Raw genomic sequence first — 22,665 nt, 5'->3', positions numbered from 1 at the left:
CCTCTTCTTCCTCAGCTGGTCACTCCTTCCTCTCGTCCTATTCTTCCTCAGCTGGTCACTCCTTCCTCTCGTCCTATTCTTCCTCAGCTGGTCACTCCTTCCTCTCGTCCTATTCTTCCTCAGCTGGTCACTCCTTCCTCTCCTCCTATTCTTCCTCAGCTGGTCACTCCTTCCTCTCCTCCTATTCTTCCTCAGCTGGTCACTCCTTCCTCTCCTCCATCCTCTTGTTTCCACAGCATTCTTCTCTTTCTGTCTCTGTTCTTTTATTTATTTATTTCCCCCCCGGATTCCCTCTCTTGTCTCGACTCCTTTAGCTGATGAAAGAGACGAGTGTTTTCTTCTCCTCCCGAGAACGATGAAGATGAAAGTCTGATCTGTTTGTTGACGCCGTTACCGCGGCAACGGCTCACCTGTTTGCTCGCCTTCAACCTCTAACGAGCCACTCTTAACGAGAAAACACCTCTTCAAAAGTCCAAAAAAACCACACACACACACACACACACACACACACACACACACACCGTGTGTGCGTGTGTGTGTGTGTGTGTGTGTGTGTGTGTGTGTGTGTGTTGTTGGCAGGGAGTCGCTGGATCTTTAATCCTCATCATGCAGCAGGTATCGATATCAGAGCCTCGCTGTCACCTTCTATTAGCTGCCTGAGAGACACGAGGAGGGAGAGGAGTGTGTGTGTGTGTGTGTGTGTGTGTGTGTGTGGGGGGGGGGGGGGGGGGGGGGGGGGGGTATGATTTTGGTAAGGGCAAGAGGGAGGGAGGTGTATGTGGTGACTACATGGTGCACAGATATGATATTTAAGCAGCCACTGCATCCACAGCAAACGTTCAGCAATAAAACAGTGAAGAAAGAAATAATGTTTATCGAAATGAGCTGAACAAATACAGAGCCAAGATAAAACGGCGTTCGAACACTCGCAAGACAAAGTTGCAGTATAAATGGTGATTAAAAAGAAAACAAGACATGGCGTCGTTCTGGATGAGCTCTGAAAGAAAAAGCTCCAGTTAAAAGCTTTTAGCAGCCAGAACCTGGAAACACACTGACTACTTCAATCTGACCAATCGTCCTGGATTAACTCCTGATTCTAAAATGATCAACAGTCGCTGTGTGAAGTGAAATCTTCACTTCTGGAGAAAGAAAAGAGAAATCCGCACTTCGCAAGAAAAACTACTTTCACATGTCATTATTTTCTCAAACATTTGTTATAAATACTCTGAACTTTCAGGAATGGACCTACGCTGTCATAGGTCTGTAACTTCTACAATAAATGCTCTTAAGTTATATAACTTTGATACTATGGCTTGCTAAAATAAAATTAATGACCTTGCAGAAAAGTACTTTTATGCTGACGACACTCGGTCTTATATCTCAGAGCAAAACCATCCAAAGTTAAAAGATTCATCAAAAGATGACATTTAATAAATATAAATAAATGATCAAATGTGATGCGTGTCAATGTACCAATAAGCTTGTTTAGAACATGTAAAGTGTTGATCTTTCTTAGTTCCTGAAACATGAAGGTGAAACTAAAACAAGTTTCACTCGTCATTATTTATTAAATAATAATCCAATGTCACTGAAATTTTCAGAAAAAGTTCTAGTCAGATCATTGTCATGTTCCAGCTGGATGATAAATGTTATCAACTTGCAGAAACACAGACTTTATGCTGATGACATTATGTCATTCCTGCTTATTGTATCACTCAGTGTCTGTTATGGGATTCCATGAATACATGTCTGAAATCTGCAGCTTCACAAATAATTGGCTTCAAATATTTAGACCAGACTTTTGACATTTTTAGAAATAACAGCGGCTAAACAACAGATGTGAGGAGTGTCGGGGGGCACAAACGATTTGTTAACAGAGAAATGTGAATAAAGATCAGGCTACCGCCGAGAGCGGCGCTTTGTGAAGGTCACTTTTATGATGGATACAAATTATATGGATCTTATTGACACCGGTGACAAATTACTGACAATCGATGGCCCACGGATTGAAGTGCTGTGGTCGGATCAGAGTTGAGGCGGGGGAGTACATGACAGCATGAGATGGGTGAGGGCAGAAGTCATGAGGGGTGGGGGGGGGCGGGGTGGGAATGGTGGGGGGGTCAGACCGGCAGGAGAGGACAGAGGGCTGAAATAGAAAGGGCCGAGCCGAGGGGGGAAGTATGATTACGAGGGGCCCGAGGGCAAAGAGCATGATGGGGGGGGGGGTACTATGGATAGCGGGGGAGAGAGGGAGCAGCCGAACCGATAACAACAACCGAGTGGGACAGAAAGAGAGAGAACGACATGAGGAAGACAAGTAAAGAGAAAACAGGAAGTGAGACGAGGAGGAGGAAGAGGTGCTTTTTGATTTGATCGTTTATCAGTTTATTTGTTTCATTACACGTTTAACGTATTTATTTACAATAAAGTAAAGCCAAAGTTAATTCAAGGCCGATCGCAGCTACCCTGGATACAGGCTAATGCTAATGCTAATGCTAATTCTGCTCATATTGGGACTGAATCTGCCATGTTGCTGACTGGAGCGCTGAGTTAGTTCACCATTAATGAGGTTGCTCCTCAACGAAACAGGAGATTAGTAAAATAGTAACCCTGCTAACCTTCACTGGAAACAACAGCTACTGCCTTTAGCCGACATTCCATCTATGCAGACGACTGCATGTCGTCTATTCAACAAATCAAGGTGATTTCCACAAAAATATCCTGGTTCTCCTCAAACAGACTGAAAATGATCTTCAAGCTGAAATGTCCCTAGAGACCCTCGGCCCGCTTCGGCCCCCCTTCGGCCCCCCTTCGGTCCCCATCAGCTCCCCCAGAGCGCCGCACTGTCTGGCTGCCTACTAGGTCAGTGTGGTGAAGAAATTAATACAGTATGGCCAATACATTTTTAATAAAAAGGCCCGTTGAGTTTTGTATCCATGGTGTCCAAACTGGAGTCCAAGGTGAGAAACACCAACATCAGCTTTGGTTTCACATCCACATGAATGTTTCTTGAGTCTGACCAGGTTGCTTCAATAATCACATTCACCCACACACCAAGAGGTCCAGGGTTCCTGGTCTCGCCTGAGGAAACGTCCATCAAACCGACCTGAGCTACACACCCAAGTCTTCAAACCCTAACAACCTCAGGAGTCTGAGCAGCGGTTCAACAATAAGGATGTTAATTTTTCCAAACATTGTTTGGTATTAATGGTAAAGGGACCTCAATTAAAATCCCTTCATCACATTCCAATCACACACAGTGATGATGGAGGACATGAGAGTTGCTTTACCTGCATTAGGAGCAACTTGGCATTGAATGTGTCGTAAAAGCAAAGGTGTACACACACACACACACACACACACACACACACACACACACACACACACACACACACACACACACACACACACACACACACACACACACACACACACACACACACACACACACACACACACACACACACACACACACACGTCACTGGTCTGAATGAGGTTTGGTGTGAGCGTGAGCGGGATGGACTGCAGCTTCCTGCCACGCCAGGCTGGATCAACGGAGGGATGGAAACAATCCCACTCAAAGCACATCAGTTGTGTTGATAAGATCCGTCTTTGCTTTGATGACTTGCGTTTATTCAATGAGCGCCATCTGTGGCGATAAGGCAGAATTTCCGTTAGATGAAGCCAGAAGATGCAAGAAAAGCACCGACAGGCAACATTTAACCTTCTGGAAAGAGCTGTCAGAGTGTGAGATTCATTTTCAGCCTGCAGATCTGCACTCGCCCAAGAGCTGGGCGTGTGTGTGTGTGTGTGTGTGTGTGTGTGTGTGTGTGTGTGTGTGTGTTTTCTGTGTGTGTGCTGGGCTCAGTCTATTAATTCTCAGTGTGTCCGGCCCCCAGAGCGTTTCCACTACAATAGAGAGTCATCGGAGGCCCAGGGCTTGCCGGAGGAACGTCTGGCTGACGTCGTATCTTTAAGGAGGGCTAATTCAATTAAGAGCCAGGTTAGAAACAGACAGGTAGGTGAGAATTGGGGGGGGGGGGGGGGGGGGAGAAGAGAAAGTCCAGGGGCACTAAATTGGGCTGACTTTATTTAGGAAGTGGGGAGTGAAAGTGACATCGAACATTGAGAACTGAGACTCCAGTGAAAACTATCAGGTCCTAATTTACATTTTAACAGGTTTAAGTAGAAGAAGTGCAGCCTGAGCAGTTTTTACTGCAGAGACACTCAGTAAACAACTGTCAGGGCTGCACAACTTACTGGAAATTAGTGATAGACGACATTTACTACATTAAAGAGACCTGAAGTTCCTTTGGTATCACTGCAAATTAAAAGTAACTCGTTACTTGGTGAAGTCCCTGCGTTAATGTGCTGCGCTATTGTAGAGCTGCTGTGAGACATGAGGGAGGAAGATGCTCTATAATCTAGATGTTAGAGGAGGGAGATGCTCTATAATCTGATGTTAGAGGAGGAAGATGCTCTATAATAACTAAAATAATGACAAACATTCTGGCTGACGCTACAAGAACTTTTGACAAAGAGACATTTAAACGAAGTCACAGTAAAGATTTATGGCATATGAAGGGTGACCCGTACTGTCCTGGCTGCTCTTATACTGTGTGTGTGTGTGTGTGTGTGTGTGTGTGTGTGTGTGTGTGTGTGTGTGTGTGTGTGTGTGTGTGTGACCTCTGCCGACCCCCCTGCTGTTACCTCATACAGTCGTACAGTAATAAGCTGGAGCTCAGAAATCGAACCCGTTTACGCCAAAAACAGACAAATGATCGCACAGATGGAGTCGACTTTTCTTAAAAGAACCCCCCCCCCCCCCACACACACACACACACACACACACACACACACACACACACACACACACACACACACACACACTGTGCCCCCCTTCCCTCACCACACACAAATGATCCCTATCAATATTTCCAATCTTCATTTCTGCAGAGGCTCTCGGCCTCTTTCTGTCAGAAATCAATGGTTTCCCACTGAGAGCTGCGATGACGAGCTAAAGCCAGGCGCTCGCTCTCGTCAGCCGACGCCTCCTTTCTCTGCGTGTTCCTACACCGAGCTGGACTCTCATTACGGCGACTCTCAACTATTAAAGTACCAAGTCCCAGGAGAAGACGGACTGGGAGTCATGACAGTCTGGAGGCCAACATTGTTCTTATTATCTACTGAGCATGTGCAGAAGCCGTGGTGCACATGCTCAGTAGCATACCAGCGTTTTAGAAATATAGCGTCAGCCCCCGTTTCCAAGGAGACGGAGGCGAAACGCTTTCAAAAAGTTCCACCTTGGTAGCCATTTTTAAATATGTCCCATGGTCAGCGGCTCCGAGCAGCGTTGTCGTGGAAACAGACGCCCAAAACGCGATGAAGTTTTCTGTCTTCACTGGAAAACTTCCTGGTATAAATATAAACGGGACCTCTGAGCTCAGTTCCGGCTACTTTCCATTCTTCATTTGAAAATAGTTATGAGGCAGCGTGAGACTTGATTCAGACTAGTTTAGGATCTCATTGCTAATTCTGTGGTACTGCAGTACCACTGTCGTACGTCTGGACCAGGATACTTTTACAGCAGCAGTCGACTTCGGCTCAGTTTACAACGCTTCACGGTGTAAACCGCAACACCTAATCCGTTTTAAAAAAGGACTGTATTTACGCTGCAGCAGGGGATACACCGACAAAGACGTAGTTAGTCTGCCGGGCCACGGGAGGGCGCTGTCGCTTGTTTTTTTAATGACATTTCAAAGACGTGTGTGCAGAGAACAAAACACGATAAACGTGAACAACATAGAGAGAAGCGACATTCTAGTGGATTGATGAGGAATTGGATGCTATCAGGGGAGAGACTCAACTAATAAACTACCGATAAAACTAGAATACGACGGCGAGTCAAACCACTACGGGGGCCGCCATGTTTGTTTTCTGGAGCATGAGCAGGAGAAATGATTGTGTGTGGATCAGAACACCGGGGTCGTGTAAACGGACATCCCAAAAGTTAGCTTGCGTCTGGTACAACGTCTTCAAGCAATACTTGTGTAACTTGTAGTAATCAGATGCAGTAATCGTCCGTCAGGTATCCAGTGGTGACAAAGGTTTGTTTGGTAACGTTACACCAGGTTGGCTCTTTGACGGAATCAACCCAAAAACTAATCCAGAGATTTTTCTCGGAGTGAAATGAAGCTCAGCGTCTGTATGTGACCACAGCGGCGAGCCGCCGGCACTTCCTGTCCACCGTCTTCAAGACGCCGCCATGTTTCACCACAACCAGTCCTGAGATCCAACTGGAGGAGCGACGGCTCGTCTCCACGGAGGTACAAAACTTTTTTTACTCCCCGTGTGTTGCTGCAGCAGCCGCCATTATGTTGTTGTGCATTTGTTTATTCTATATATGTGTCGCTCATTTGCATATTGTGTGTGTGTGTGTGTGTGTGTGTGTGTGTGTGTGTGCGAACCTCTCAGTATGTGTTGAGCACTTATATATGCATACATACATGAATTAATGTACTTCTGTGTGTCTGCACTTTCAGGTACATTTACGTGTTTGTGTGTGTGTGTGTGTGTGTGTGTGTGTGTGGTTGTCACTCACACGGCAGGGCTAAGCTAATCAGCGCAGCTAGCTGTTCGCTGTGTGATGTAGGCTGATTAATATCCTGTTAGCGTCCCGCGGCTTCTAAGGCTAACCGCTGTTTCCGCTATACATCCATCCCTGCTTTCATTTGGCCTCATTAGCATGACGTATCACACAACTTAGCAACAACACAGACACACACTACATTTTCTTTTCCCTCCCAGAAGAACACAATGATCCGTGTTGATTGGAAAATCTTCTCCATACGTGAGGAAAAGTTTGGAGGAGGAAAGTGAAGCGACTTCCTCCACGGACGTTTGGTAAATAATCGCTGAAAACGTCAGTTTCACTGTGAGTTTGGACGATTTGGTGAATTCCAGCAGACGTCACATAAAACCGCTGGACACTTGTGTCTCCTCGTTTACGAAGGAATTAAAATGGACGACGACTCTGTCTGCCGTTCATCTGCAGAAGCTTGTGGGTTTAACTGGTTGCTGTTCATTTTTTTGTAACGTGGGAACGTTCCCAACTGGGAAATGGGAATTCCCAACCTGGTCACATGACAACTTATTGGGAAAGCATCCACACAATTAAAGCGAGGCCGAGGGGACATGAGAAGACATGAGGGGATGAGGAGACAAGAGGAGATGAGGGAACAGGAGGAGACATGAGGAGAAGTGAGAAGACATGAGATCAGAGGAGACGAGGGGACATGATAAGACATGAGGGGATGAGGAGACATGATGACACCAGATGAGACAAGAGGAGATGAGGGAACATGAGGAGACATGAGGGGACATGAGAAGACATGAGGAGACAAGAGGAGATGAGGGAACATGAGGAGACATGAGGGGACATGATAAGACATGAGAAGACATGAGGGGATGAGGAGACAAGAGGGGACATGAGATCAGAGGAGACAAGGGAATATGAAGCGAGGAGACAAGAGAATATGAGGAGACATGAGGAGAAAAGGGAACATGGGAGTACATTAGGGAACATGAGGAGACATGAGGGGACATGAGATCAGAGGAGACAAGGGAATATGAGGAGACATGAGGAGACAAGGGAACATGAGGAGACATGAGGAGAAGTGAGAAGACATGAGATCAGATGAGACAAGGGGACATGAGAAGACATGATGGGATGAGGAGACATGATGACACCAGATGAGACAAGATGAGATGAGGGAACATGAGGAGACATGAGGGGACATGAGGACATGAGATGAGAGGAGACAAGGGAATATGAAGCGATATGAGGAGACGAGAGAATATGAGGAGACATGAGGAGACAAGGGAACATGGGAGAACATGAGGAGACATGAGGAGACACGAGGACACACGAGGAGATGGAACATGAGGAGACATGAGTGAGAAGACACAAGGACATGAGGAGACATGAGGGGACACAAGGATATGAGGGGAAAACGAGGACATGAAGGGGCGTGAGGAGACATGAGGGGACACAAGGACATGAGGAGACGCTCCTACCTTGAAGCAGTGGAGCTGCTGGGAGGCGTCCTTGTCTTGTCTCAGGCAGGAGTTGAAGATGAGGAGCTCGGTGTCTCTCAGCCAGGCCTTCAGCTCTTTGATCCGAGCCTCCAGCTGCTCCAGGAGCGAGTTGGTGAGCGGCGACAGGGCCGAGCGGGGGTTGTCCCCGGAGACGCCCCCCGGCGGAGACTTGTTGGCGTTCCGCAGGTAGGATCCGCGTCCCGAGTGCTCGGAGAGGATTTTCTAACGGAGAGGAGGAAAAGAGTTATTGTGAGGACTCCTTGTTATGTCAATACTCCATCATGTAAAGTAGCATATCAATCAATACAGACACGCTCATTAATCATGGAGCTTTGGAAATGTGCCGATCGATGGAGGGGATGTCAGGTGTTCAGGGCCCAACTGTCAGAGGACATCAGCAACATTACAGCGTGAGGAACGTCGATCACGTCAATGCTGATGTCCAAGATGTAATAATAATCACACTCTTCCTGTTGACATTAGCACGTCTTGTTTACGGCTCAGACGGAGTTTGTCACACACATTACGGTTCAGGTTTGACCCTCCAGACCCCCGCAACCTAAAACACCCGCAACCCTAAAAACACCCGCAAACCTAAAACACCCGCAACCTAAAACACCCGCAACCTAAAACACCCGCAACCTAAAACACCCGCAACCTAAAATTACCCGCAACCTAAAACACCCGCAACCTAAAAACACCCGCAAACCTAAAAACACCCGCAACCTAAAACACCCGCAACCTAAAACACCCACAACCTAAAACCACCCGCAACCTAAAACACCTGCAACCTAAAAACACCCGCAACCTAAAACACCCGCAACCTAAAAACACCCGCAACCTAAAAACACCCGCAAACCTAAAAACACCCGCAAACCTAAAAACACCCGCAAACCTAAAACACCCGCAACCTAAAACCACCCGCAACCTAAAAACACCCGCAACCTAAAACACCCACAACCTAAAACACCCACAACCTAAAACACCCACAACCTAAAACACCCACAACCTAAAACACCCACAACCAGGTCCCATCTAATTTGGACGCTTTTTTATCAAGTGAAATCAACTGAATTTTGCTCAAAACGTTTTGATTTTTATATTTTCTACCCGACGTTAACAGATCAGCCTCTCCTGCTGCTGATGAGTGAAATTTTGAAAAAATAAATCAAATAAAATTGTAACGGATGTTTTTCCAGGTGCAAACAGATCAGCTGCTAATTCGTAGCTTGTAGCAGCTCCTCCAGCAGAGCCGTGATATTCACACCAAAACAAAACATCATTTAGACACAATACAAACTGAAAGAGGCTTTGGTGAGGAGCAATCACTGTTTCAGATGGGAACGACTGAAAACAACAAGAGCCCGGCTCGGAGGCCGTGTGTGTGTGTGTGTGTGTGTGTGTGTGTGTGTGTGTGTGTGTGTGTGTGTGTGTGTGTGTGTGTGTGTGTGTTTGTGTGTGTGTGTGTGTATAATAAGCTCTGCAGAGTAATTTTCCAACCCCTGTTGATCACACAGTAAGACACAGCAAGCCACTGAGAGAGACTATTCTCCACTTGGATTTAGACGAGTGTGTGTGTGTGTGTGTGTGTGTGTGTGTGTGTGTGTGTGTGTGTGTGTGTGTGTGTGTGTGTGTGTGTGTGTGTGTGTGTGTGTGTGTGTGTGCACTCTGCTCTTTGTTTCTGAAAAGTGTTCATCAGTGCAAGCAAACAAACTTGTGGTGTCCAATCAGCGGCTCGGGGCCGAGAGGCTGAACTGCGACACCAGAGGCTCGACGACTTCCAGGTAAACAAAAAAACAAAAAGAAAAAACGTTTTCAAGCTGTGATGCAGTAAACATTACTTATATATATATATATATATATATATATATATATCATTGTTGAGCTAATTCACTAGTTAAAGTGGAATAAAATAGAGGAGGAAGATGCTCTATAATCTGTATTAGAGGAAGACGACATCAATAATCTGGATGTTAGAGGTGGATTATGCCCTATAATCTAACCAGTTACACTATAGAAATTTGTTATTAATTCATTACTAGTAAAAGTGGTAGTATAATAAAATGAAAACACTTGTAACGTGTACATCTGCTGGTACAAAGAAGTATTTAGAAATAAAACACTGAAGCTCCGGTTCCACAATCCAGAGCGTCTGCTGCTCCACTCGTCTGATTTCAGGTTCACGGGGTTTTTGTTTTGAGAGATTTCAAGTTTGGGATTACCGTCATCTCCCGCTTCCCGCTACGACTTTAACAAGCGTCCGTATCGTTGGGAGCTGCGAGCGGCGAGCCGCCGCTGAGCGAGCCCCCGTGGGTCCCGGTCGCTCATTTGCATATGTATGAGCGACGCTCGCTCCTCAGGGGAAACGCCACTTCAGGTGAACTCTGGCAGGTAAAAACGGCCCGTTAGAGCCAGACGAGGAGCGCCGATGGAACCCTGACCGGGGGGATGTGCAGTCAGAGCCTCGACGCTCATTATGAGGGGAGGACGGTGAGTTTAACAGAGGGAAAGAACAAACAAAACAAAATGATGGGAGAGAAATGAAGAGGAGAACAGACTCCAGCCATCATCAGGGAGCTCCTTTAAAAGACAGGAAGCACATTTCTCCCCTCAATTCTGTTTTTAATTTACGAAAACACAACAAATTACTAAAATAGTTTTTATATCATTTCGATAACGTTCTCCGACCTCCAAGAGAGTAAATCAGGAGTAAGGATGAATCAAAGCAAATGTTAATTAAAAAAAAAAGAATTAAATTTTCAAAATAAAACTGTGAGTAGAAATATACACAGAAAGTATTAATGTGGTAAAGATTATGAAGTATTAAGGTCACGTGAAGTTTTGAGGAATATTAAAACTAAAAACTATTGAGTGTTTATATGAGGGGACGTGACATCATGAACGTAAAGTTAAAGTTTGATTGATGCTGGAAATAGTTTTCAAAATAATACATAGAAAATTACAGAAAAGAATAATTCAAAAAAATATGTCTTACACACACACACACACACACACACACACACACACACACACACACACACACACACACACACACACACACACACACACACACACACACACACACCTTGACCTTGGACAGCTGCGAAGGAAAGAAAAAAAAGACAAGCTGCTGCCAGAATATCCACAACAGAGAAAATGAAAGCTAATTTACAACCTCTTTATTTTCTCCATCATCCATGTGTGTGTGTGTGTGTGTGTGTGTGTGTGTGTGTGTGTGTGTGTGTGTGTGTGTGTGTGTGTGTGTGTGTGTGTGAGGCAGTATTACGAGTCCAAATGTCTCTTTGTCTGTGATAGAAGTTTAATCACAGACTGGTTACAGAGGTGGAAACACACACACACACACACACACACACACACACACACACACACACACACACACACACACACACACACACACACACACACACACACACACACACACACACACACACACACACACACACACACACACACACACACACCTGCTGCTGCGGTTTAATTTCTGTGATTGAATCCGTTTCACTGAGGTTGATACATATGTTAATACACACACACACACACACAGATGGCGTTCGCTCCTCTGTTTGCGTGAACGCGCTCGATGAGTCGACGCTCCAAAGGAGACGGTTTCTTTCTTCGAGGAACAAAGTCGTGTCGTCTTGTTTCAGCCTCCCGACGAGCCGCCGCCAGCTGTCCCCCCCCCCCCCCCCCCCCCCCCCCCAGACCTGGAATTAATCACCACGCCCGGGTAATGACAAACAACCGCCACCGCTGTGCCCATTAGCAAGGCACATAATGCTCCCGGAGGTCTTTTGGGGCGGTTTGAATATATGAGATACGACGTCAGAGACACTTCAGCTCCTGGATGTAAAAAGAGCTGTTTTGGTTGTTGTACTTATTCAGCGTGTGAGCGCTCCCTCTGGCTCAGATTAGAGAATATCATAACATCTTTTACCACACTTACGCAGACGACACACTGCTTCACATTACAAGTGTCCCCAGATGACCACCGTCTCCTACATCTGCTTAATAAAACAAGAACAACGGCTCCGCTCGTGGTTTGTTCGGTTTGTAGACGCAGAGGATGACGATTGTGTGTGTGTGTGTCTGTGTGTGTCTGTGTGTGTGTGTGTGTGTGTGTGTGTGTGTGTGTGTGTGTGTGTGTGTGTTTGTTTATGAATTTTAATGTCATCAGCAATTCAGCCCAACATTGCACTGTATAGAGGGGTGGTACTGGTAGAGTTTCTCTCTATGCAGACGATGCACGACTCTGCATCTGATTTATAAATTCAGTTAAATTCCGTACAACAGAAGTGAAATGGGCAAAAGCTGCTCAGGCTCCCATGACGTCCAGATCGACTCTGGTACTCCTGTTTATTAACTCTTAACAGTACCAGTCAGTAATTCTGATTCATTCTGCATCATGAAACCTGGTATTACATCCAATTTAAGGAGATAAACTTTGCACAATGTGGCAGATAAATAACTTCTTAGGTTGATGAAATTAAACCGTTTGTACGAACGAGGTCTTAGACGTTTGTCACGACGCAGATGATGCACAACTTTATAATAAAATCTGCAGAACAGATGACTCCTTGAACAGGTTTCAGAAACTTCTCAGAAATCCATGAGCTTCAGACAATTTTATTTTAGAGTTAGGTTAATCGTCGTGTTCTGGCCTTTGAGTGATTGGAAGTGGACTTTGTGCAGTCTGCACACATCCAACGTCAATCCGTGTTGGACAGTGTAGCGGGTGTAAAGACGTGAGATTAGAAGAGAATCACAGATTCTCTCTATGCAGACGATGCACCACTTTCAAATTCTGCAGAACAGATCACTGCGGGGAACTTTTCAAACCCATAGTAATGCGTTTTGATTAAAGGATTAACGGTAAAAACTTCAATCGACCCGAAGGAAACGCTGCAAACTTCCACCAGTCCTAGAGAGAAGAGCTGCCAGACAGTTCACCCTGTAAACTCCTCCTCACCAGTGGAAACAACCGTCAGGAGGACCGTAGTAATGGAACGATCGGTTTAATCCTTCCATCGCGGCGCATTCCTGCACACAGCTAAAGGCCACGGTGGCAGCGGGGCTTCTTAATTGAGACGACTCTAATTATCATCTTCATGTTCGAGATTGGATCAGGGCTGATTAGCCTAAAATTAGACACACACACACACACACACACACACACACACACACACACACACACACACACACACACACACACGCTCCGGTCTCAACTGAAATATCAGTGTGATCTTCCAGATATTATCTGCTCCGTCTGGCTCGTCTCCAAGATGTTGCTGTGGCACTCCTGTATTTCTACAACTCTGCTGTGTGTGTGTGTGTGTGTGTGTGTGTGTGTGTGTGTGTGTGTGTGTGTGTGTGTGTGTGTGTGTGTGTGTGTGTGTGTTACCTCCAGCTGGCCCCAGGTGTGTGTCAGGTTGTGTATCTTGCAGTGGAAGTTGTCGGGCAGCTCGGAGCCGCTCCTCTTCAGGGACTCTGCTCGGCCCAGCAGGCTGCTCTTCCTGCTCTCCATCATCACCAGCTCAGCGTGGCTGCTCTGGAGACGGAACACAGGACACACACACCCGTCACCAGGGATGCCGGTAACGCGTTAATTAGTGACGCGTCACTCTCATTGGACCACTTCTTTTCAGTAACAAGTAATCTAACACGTTACTATTTCCAAACCAGTAATCAGATTAAAGTTACTTCTCCAAGTCACTGTGTGTTACTATTGTAGAGTTACTATTGTAGAGTTACTATTGTAGAGTTACTATTGTGACGTCCAGCAGGACAAGTTTCTTGTCTGCAAAGCCGCTTTATTATTAAACGAAACCAGGCCGCTCGTCCATTCTCTACCAAACGGACACACACACAGTGCATGCAGTGATCTGACCCCGCCCCCTTCTCCAATCTCAGCCAATCACAGGCCAACTCGCTCTAACGGTGCGTTCAGGTGACACAAAAGAATTGGAACAAACTAACATCACTGAACCATATCACTGCACCGAGAACGCGACAGCAGAGATGTTCCACTACTTTTTGTAATTTTCCTGGGTAAAAAGATGTATTGGCAGGAAGCCCCGCCCCTTTTTTCAATCAATCAGGTAATGAAAGAATTTATTTGTCCCCGGGGGGGGCAATTAAAAGGTCGCATAGAGCAGGTAGTGCAAATAAATAAATAGATGAATAGATAAATAATGCAACAGCAGCCTACATCTACATCACTGCTTTAATAAATACCAGTAAAAGTAAAGATCTGATGATAAAAGCGTGAGTCGGACATAAATACAACAAAGAATGAAGGTCAAAGGTCAAACATGTATCAGCAGGAGGTCAAAGGTCAAACATGTATCAGCAGTGTGCACTTCACTAAAACAACAACAGAGAGGATGTGTGTTTCTGAGCAGGTTCCTGGAGGAACCTCATCGTTACATGAGCTCCTCAAAACCACATCTGGAATGAAGCTTCAAAAAAACAAACAAAGAAAAGAACGGGACATTGAAACCAAGAAAAACTCTTGTTTCTGCTCTGAACTCCTGAACGGCTCCAAACATCCACAACCACCCAAACGATGCTTCAACCAGTCCGAATCACTCAGAGAGAAGAGAATCTAGAGACGTTGACACAAGAGTAAAGAATGAATGTGAAACCACCAAAACCATGAATAGAGCCTCTGCAGTGACTCGTGGGACCCCAGATAAATGACTTGTCAAACCATGCACTTGTTTATGTCATGTCATTTAAGTTGTATTGTGTGCAGGTTTGAAATATAATGATTTACTTACTGACTTACTTACTTCATTTACTAAAAAAAAAAGCAAAACGACCAAAAAGGAAAGAGAAGCTCAGAAACCAACAAGCAAACAATGGAAACGAAGCCGTGAAGGTAGTGAAGGTAGTGAAGGTAGTGAAGGTAGTGAAGGTAGTGAAGGCAGTGAAGGTAGTGAAGGCAGTGAAGGTAGTGAAGGTAGTGAAGGTAGTGAAGGCAGTGAAGGCAGTGAAGGCAGTGAAGGCAGTGAAGGCAGTGAAGGCAGTGAAGGCAGTGAAGGTAGTGAAGGTAGTGAAGGCAGTGAAGGTAGTGAAGGTAGTGAAGGTAGTGAAGGCAGTGAAGGTAGTGAAGGCAGTGAAGGTAGTGAAGGTAGTGAAGGCAGTGAAGGTAGTGAAGGTAGTGAAGGTAGTGAAGGTAGTGAAGGTAGTGAAGGCAGTGAAGGTAGTGAAGGCAGTGAAGGTAGTGAAGGTAGTGAAGGTAGTGAAGGCAGTGAAGGTAGTGAAGGTAGTGAAGGCAGTGAAGGTAGTGAAGGTAGTGAAGGCAGTGAAGGTAGTGAAGGCAGTGAAGGTAGTGAAGGTAGTGAAGGTAGTGAAGGCAGTGAAGGTAGTGAAGGTAGTGAAGGTAGTGAAGGTAGTGAAGGTAGTGAAACCCCTGAAACGACCTCGAAGACATGAAACCAACAAAAAGGTACAACGATCCCAAAAGAAAGAAGAATAAAAGATCAACGAAGAGACTCCAAACAATCTTAAAGGGACGTTAATCCTCAACAAGAAACGAAATGACTGAACGAAAAGAAAATGACCTCAAATGAAAGAAAAAAAAATCAAAAGAACCTCTTGAGTTCACCAGAAACATTTCTATTGACCATGAGAAGAAGAATGAATCATCCCAGAATGACGAGGAGGTAAAACACCATCAGAAAACCTCACAGAAACATGAACTTACAAAACAAACGAAGCCGGAATATCTGTGAAAAGATGAGAAGAACCTAAAGCAGTTCGGAAGTGGAGAGAAAGTATGGAAGCATGAACGAGACCGAAAAGGAAGAATGAGCTCCGTTCCACAAACAGGAAGTGTGAAAAAAAATAACCTAAACACAGAGACGGAGCAAATCGCTCAATGACTTTTAAAAAAAAGACGTAAAAAGGATCATAAAGTGGCTCCGAACTCGGGAAACGATGCAAACTGGTTCCTCAAACAGCGAGAAGCTGTGAGAGACAGAAACGACCTGAAGCAGGAAGATGAGCGGCTGAGGTTTGTCGTTTAAAGAAACGTGGTTACGACTCCAGAAAACAGCCAAAGACCGTAAACAGACGGTTTTCCTCCGACTGGTCCTTTAAAGCGGCGGATTGTTTGACTGCAGCTACGAAACCTTTGCCGGAGTTTTACGGAGGTTTTTTTTCTCGCTTTGACCACTTTAAAGACGGCGGCGGCGGCTCCGCCGCTCGCAGCCGCGCAGGAATCAAACGCCGCCGCCGCCGTGGCGGCGGCTTGTGACAGCACACGTCTTTAAAAGACGCGCTCCGTTTTGTAGCGCCAAGTTGCAGCTGAATATTTTCCCTCCTCTCCGGTTGAGCGCGGCGGAGCTGAAAGTCTCTTGAAGCGGCGGCACTGGAACATCCTGACATCTGAACGTCAAGTTTGAGCTGCGGCGGCATCAAACGGGAAACAGTCACACTTCTCAAACTTGGAATTCCAATGCTACAGCTAACTTTTAACTAGAAACTAGTACGCTAATAAACAATCAAACTGAGTTAGCAGCTTTGATGCTATCATGAGAAAATATATATTTGGAATATTTACAAATAAAATTCAATAAAAAACAATAATGCTAGTACTAATATTAATATGAGGAAAATATTAATAATAAGAACAATAATATCAATGTGCTAAAGGAGAGATCGCAGAGCGTCATCATGTATGAAACATGTTAGCAGCTACAAAGCTAACATGTTAAATAAACAACAAAATAATATTTGAGTATTTCTAATGAGTGAGCAGCTCTAAAGTGTTTAATCTTGCATTGACTCATATTTGTGCAGAATTCCTATTTTCTAGTTTGACGAAGGACAAAGTGACTCACACCACCACCTGGTGGTACAGAGTGGTATTACTAAATGCAGGCTGGGGTGAGTTTCCTCACAAAATGTATATTTTTACAGCATAGAAAGGGAATTCCTTCAAGAGGTGGTCGCAATTTTTTATTCCTCGTGTTATTTGTGATGGTTAAAAAAAAAATCTACTATAGTTGGAAGTTAACTTTGGTCCCCGAAGACATTTAAAGTTTTTAAACATTCATTTCCTGTGATTCTGAGCCTTTCTGTGAAACTCCATACTTCTGTTTCAACCTTCCTGGTGTTTGCGTCTTCCGTCCGTTGGTCCGTCGGGTTCTTTGATGCTGCGCTGGTCGTTTTGGTTAATTTATCTCGCGTCCTTTCCGTTGTTCTCCCCCGATGTTTGATTCCTCTTCATGATCCCAGAGGATCAATCCTTCAGCCCGACTCAAATCTTTTGTTTTGACCTTTGTTTTCCTCTTTGATTTATCTCCCCTCACTTCAGGTGCGACGCCTCCAACTTTCTCTCTCTTTTCTTTTTTCTTCCCTCCACCTTTTTTGTCCTTGTCTGTGCTTCATCTCCATCTTTCTAATTTGCGGCGCCGGCTTCCTGATCTTTATTTGCTTTACTGTAACACTCCTGCAGCCCTCCCTCGTCTGTTTGCCTAATTCATCCGTCACTTTCCATCCGTCTCCTCTCTTTCTTCCCTCTTTTTCAGTTGTTAGCATAACTCTCCTCCGACGCCTCCTCCATCTTTTTTTTTTTTTTTGCTTAATTTCCCTCCTCCTCCTCTCTTTTCTCTTTCTCCTCTTTTCATTTTCTGCATCGATAGCTACTTGATTCTACTTTTCCCTTGTCGTTTATCATTACCGCCTGGTCCCATTTGAATATTTAAATGTCTCTTCTCTGACTGTGTGTGTGTGTGTGTGTGTGTGTGTGTGTGTGTGTGTGTGTGTGTGTGTGTGTGTGTGTGTGTGTGTGTGTGTGTGTTTTTGCTGCGCTGTCATCGGAGAGGCGGCGGCCATTTTTCAACGTCGCCGATTCTGATGGAGATGCTATCGCTCGGCGCTTCATGGCCATCCATCCCCTTCACTTAGCTAATAGCCACGGCGTGAGAACGAGGGATCGACAGCGGGAAAATAGACGAGTGGAAGGTAAATATGTCGGCGTCGCACTCTTCTAACAGTCAGGAAATTATACGATTTATTCGCTGATGGCAAATATTGATTTAAAAATGGGAAAGGGAGCTGGTGCGGAGGAAGGAGGAGGGGGGAGGTGGGCAGGGAGGGGGGGTTGTTGTTGTTGTTGTTGTTTGTGTGAAGGATGCCACTGATCCAAAGTCAAAGAAAAGAGGGAGGGAGGGGAAGAGAAAGGAAGATAGACACGCCGATTAAAATGCATGAGATCCGAACTTTGAGATAAGTGCTGAGAGAGGGATCCTGGAGAGATGGGGGTGGGTGGGGTGGGGGGTGGGGTGGGGGGTGGGGTGGGGGGTGGGGGGTGGGGGGGCATGGATGGCTAGTTGTGATGTATTCATGCCTCCAGTCAATCTCCATGCAAGGATGGACCGAGACACAAAGGCCCAGAGAAGAAGAAGAAGAAGAAGAAGAAGGAAGAAGAATGGATCAACGTGATTCTTCCTAAATCGAAGTGTTAAAAACTCTTTCCTCCACACTGCTGATCAGAAGCTCCTGAAACTCACTAAACTCAAAACACTTTAACCTCATCAGACGGAATTTCTGACTTTTGTTGAAGGAATGAAATATTTTCATCCTCGAAAAATTGTATTTTTGCAGTCATGATATTTATTATAACGTTTTAGACGAGATGTCGAATTTTTACAGTTACAGATATTTTTCACATAAAAGAAATTTCATTAATGTTACAGAACTTTTACGGTTGGAAAATATATTTGAAGTCATTGTGATGAGTCTTTAGGGCAGTAATAAAACTAAAATTTACAGAAATCCAACAGATATTGTAAAAGTACTGTAATCATCATGATGTGGAATCTTTTATGGTCATATTATAATATTTTTTGAAGTCATTCATATAGTGGTAATATAGACATTTTTATAATTAAAGACTTTCTGTCATTCATGTTGCATCATTTTTCATGTGAGATTGAACATTTTTTTCAAGTCATAGTGTAGCGTCTCTATAGTTATAATATGGACGTTTAAATTCATCCCAGATTCTTGTAGATTTCTAAAACATAACAGAATTTTTTACATCATAATATAGAATGTTTGTGGTCACAATACACATTAAGAGAGTAAACTAGAAAGTCACAACAAAATGTTTAGTAGAATTTTTCTTTTACATGATCATCGTCACAATATAAACATTTATAATGAAAATATACATTTTGTAATAGTGTATAGTGGAAATATAAAACTTTTATAATCCTGGAATATTTTGTGAAAATATATATTTGATTGAATTCTTAACAAATTTATTCTAGATTTTCTTTACAGTCATAGAATTCTATTTGTGCCGGTATACTTTTTTTATATCTTAATAAAAAAAATTTTTTTTCATGGCGACAGTCTTTTTTAAAATTTTAATTATCCAATCATAATTTACAAAAAATAGTTAAAATTTTGAATTTATAATCATTTCACAGAAATATATGATATGGAATTTATTTTATATTATATATATAAATATATATACTATATTAATTTCCTACTCTTTTTCTTCGGCAGCCCTTTGACCTTCAGTCGGTTTCTGAGTATTAAACTTTTGTTTGGATCCTGAAAAGTTAGTCTGGCTCGCAGCCCAGCGTCTGCATGGGAAACATAAAACCGAATTTCTCACTAATTCAGACTAATTACTTGTTGCTTCGGTGCCATATGTTACGTTTCCAGCTCTGCATTTTATCCCACACTTTGGGACGAGAGTGAAGGTTTGCCGGCGTCCTTATTCATCCTCCACAGAGCCGCTGTTGATCAGTATTTATCATGTGCGCGCACTCACGTCACGTCACAGAGACTCACTTTTACCGCACAAAATGAGCCAAATAACAAATATGTGGAGGAAAAACCAGAGTGATGGCTTCATTAAGTGCCTCCAGGGGGGAAACACCAAGCAAGATTAACAGGTGAAGAGGAATCATCAAGAAGAAGAATCAAACAATATAATCATAAAACACAGGGATGTCATTTTTCAGATCTGGTTTTTATCATCTGGTCGTTTTTTGACAAATGAATCCGAGGGAAACAAAGCAGGAAGTAAAGAAAGGATAAACAAAAAACGTATAAAAGATTAAATTATAATGTGGAATATGAGCTTGGGTGCAAAAATAGAGAGTTTCTATTGAATTGAAATATAATTACATTTCATGACGTGTGTGTGTGAGAGAGAGAGAGAGAGAGAGAGAGAGAGAGAGAGAGAGAGAGAGAGAGAGAGAGAGAGAGAGAGAGAGAGAGAGAGAGAGAGAGAGAGAGAGAGACTGCTGATGGACCAGCTGAGTCACAAAATCTTCAAAAGAGGCAGTAAATATTGTATATATTGTTTAAAAATTAAAAAAAAAGGTAAATAAACGACTTATCTTAAAATTATGAAATCCTACAATACCCGGAATACTTTCCTGTGTTGTTTTAACAGATGTTAATAAAGACGGATCAATATATGTTAAAGAACTTTATATCTTAAATTTTTAAGTAAAATATGACTGTAAATCTTTTTTTTAAAGTGTAAATCCGAATCGTTAACTGTCAGTGAAAATGAGAACGAAGAAATACAAATAAATGGTGTAAAAAAAAAAAAAAGAGTGTAAATGTCAACACAGAAAAAAAGAATTTCTATAACCATGATATAAAAACAATTATTTAGTAATACTGTATATATCTCCTATTGTGTTTAATGAAAACATTACCAAGAAGGTAAAGTTCACTAAAGATAAAAAATAGTTAACATGGGACAAAAACAGTAAAGTGGAGAAAATACGGAGGCGACAGTACGCTCTAGCTTTTTCACCAAACAGACAGAAAGGAGGAATAAACGCTTCACGAAACAGACGAGACGAGAGAGAGAGAGAGAGAGAGAGAGAGAGAGGGGAGGAGAGGAAGCCAGAGAGGAAGACGGGGGAGGGGAGGGAGAAAATCAACAAGCAATCATAAGTTTAATTTGGTCTCCATATTAATGAGCACGGAGCTGAAATGTCAGCAAAAATGCAGTCATACATGAAAAACATTTAATGCATTTTGAACATTAGTTTTTTTTCTCCTCCTCCTCCCTCCCGCTCCCTCGTTCTCCCTCCCAGATTCATCTCATCCCACAAACGAGAAGTTTTGTCGGAGGCTGCGTCACACCAGTACTTTGTCATCGTAGCTGAACTAAACTTGATCCGGTCTTTGTGTGTCGGTGATCGTCTCACCTGATCTGAGGTCAAACGTCTCCTGGGTTTTCCTCTCGCGTTCGGTTCGGAGCGGCGCTGCGAGGATTCCACATCGGCACCAGAACTATTAGTGAAACTGCATAGAACCTCTTGATTCTTTCATACAAAAAAACTAAAGACACAACAACCGCAAGCTGTCGCTTATCTGAAATAAATAATGACACTATTTCATATAATGAGAGAAGTTTTAGGGGATCTGTTTCCATGACAACGTCACATTATGAGAACAGCTCCAGAACGGTCTCCGTGGAAACAGGAAATCAAAACTTTTCCGCTACTGCACATGTGCACCACTGTCGTAGTTACTAGTGGTTCAGCACATGCTCAGTAGAGCCAATCAGAACAAAGTTCCCTCTGTGATGTCATGACTCCCACTAGTCCATATTCTCCTGGACCTGGTACTTTTATTTTGACAGTCACCGTAATAACAATCCAACTTGGTCGTCTGTCTACCAGAAGGTCCGTCTTCTCCCGGTGTGAGTGTATATAGTGTATTGTTTTACAAATCAGCGTTTAGATTTAATTAGTCAAAGAAAACTTGTGGCGACAGTAAAAACCTGCAGCTCCTCCTCCTCCTGCGTATTTCAACTTTATGCAAATGAGGCCTGTCACGATATTAAATTTTGCGGGACGATAAATTGTCCGAGAAATTATTGCGACAAACGATAACATTGCCGTTTTCCACTAATATATTAATAATGGTATAATAATGCAAGTATACCCTTTTAAAGATAAATAAACTTTTATTTCTTAAGAATATTTAGAACTGGAATTTTATTGTGAAAAAAGAGATTGTAAATATCCAAAATAAAGAATCAAAACAACCTCATGTCTCCCTCTCCTCCTCACGGGTTCTCATGCTGCTCTCAGGTGTGCCAGGTCCCCCCCCCCCACACACACACACACACTAGAGTGATTGACAGGCAGTGTTGGGAAAGTTCAGTTTCTACATGAACCAGTTCAAAGTTCAGTTCACAAATTTTAATATGAACTAGTTCAGTACATAGTTCTACATTCATAGTTCTAATTAATGGTTCCACATTATTCGTTCTACATTCATAGTTCTACATTCATGGTTCTACATTATTCGTTCTACATTCATAGTTCTACATTCATAGTTCTACATTCATGGTTCCACATTATTCGTTCTACATTCATAGTTCCAAAAATGAACTCGTTCATAAAACAACATTAAACTGTCAGAGCGCCGCTCACAGTGACGTCTTTGGTAAAGGAAACTTTCTCCAGCCTGGAAAACTGATCCAGCTCATTTTTAATTATCGTGCAATTAATTGATTTATTGATTATCGCGACAGGCCTAATGCAAACA

General features: G+C 43.5%; 1 protein-coding gene across 1 annotated transcript in view; it reads right to left on the bottom strand.

Annotated features, from left to right (window-relative positions):
• The window catches only part of akap6 (A kinase (PRKA) anchor protein 6), a gene marked incomplete at both ends in the record, with an annotated part of 133,281 nt that overhangs the window by 30,762 nt on the left and 79,854 nt on the right, over nucleotides 1-22,665 (bottom strand). Inside the window, 2 exons of the mRNA XM_080479808.1 lie at nucleotides 8,077-8,319; nucleotides 13,517-13,663. Of these exons, the coding sequence (XP_080335934.1) occupies nucleotides 8,077-8,319; nucleotides 13,517-13,663 (390 nt within the window). The remainder of the gene's footprint in view (nucleotides 1-8,076; nucleotides 8,320-13,516; nucleotides 13,664-22,665) is intronic.

Source organism: Lipophrys pholis, assembly GCF_963383615.2.
Source record: "Lipophrys pholis genome assembly, chromosome: 14".
NCBI classification, from domain to species: Eukaryota; Metazoa; Chordata; class Actinopteri; order Blenniiformes; family Blenniidae; genus Lipophrys; species Lipophrys pholis.
The sequence above is the reverse complement of the archived record's forward strand: the minus strand, read 5'-3'. Positions and strand labels throughout refer to the sequence as shown.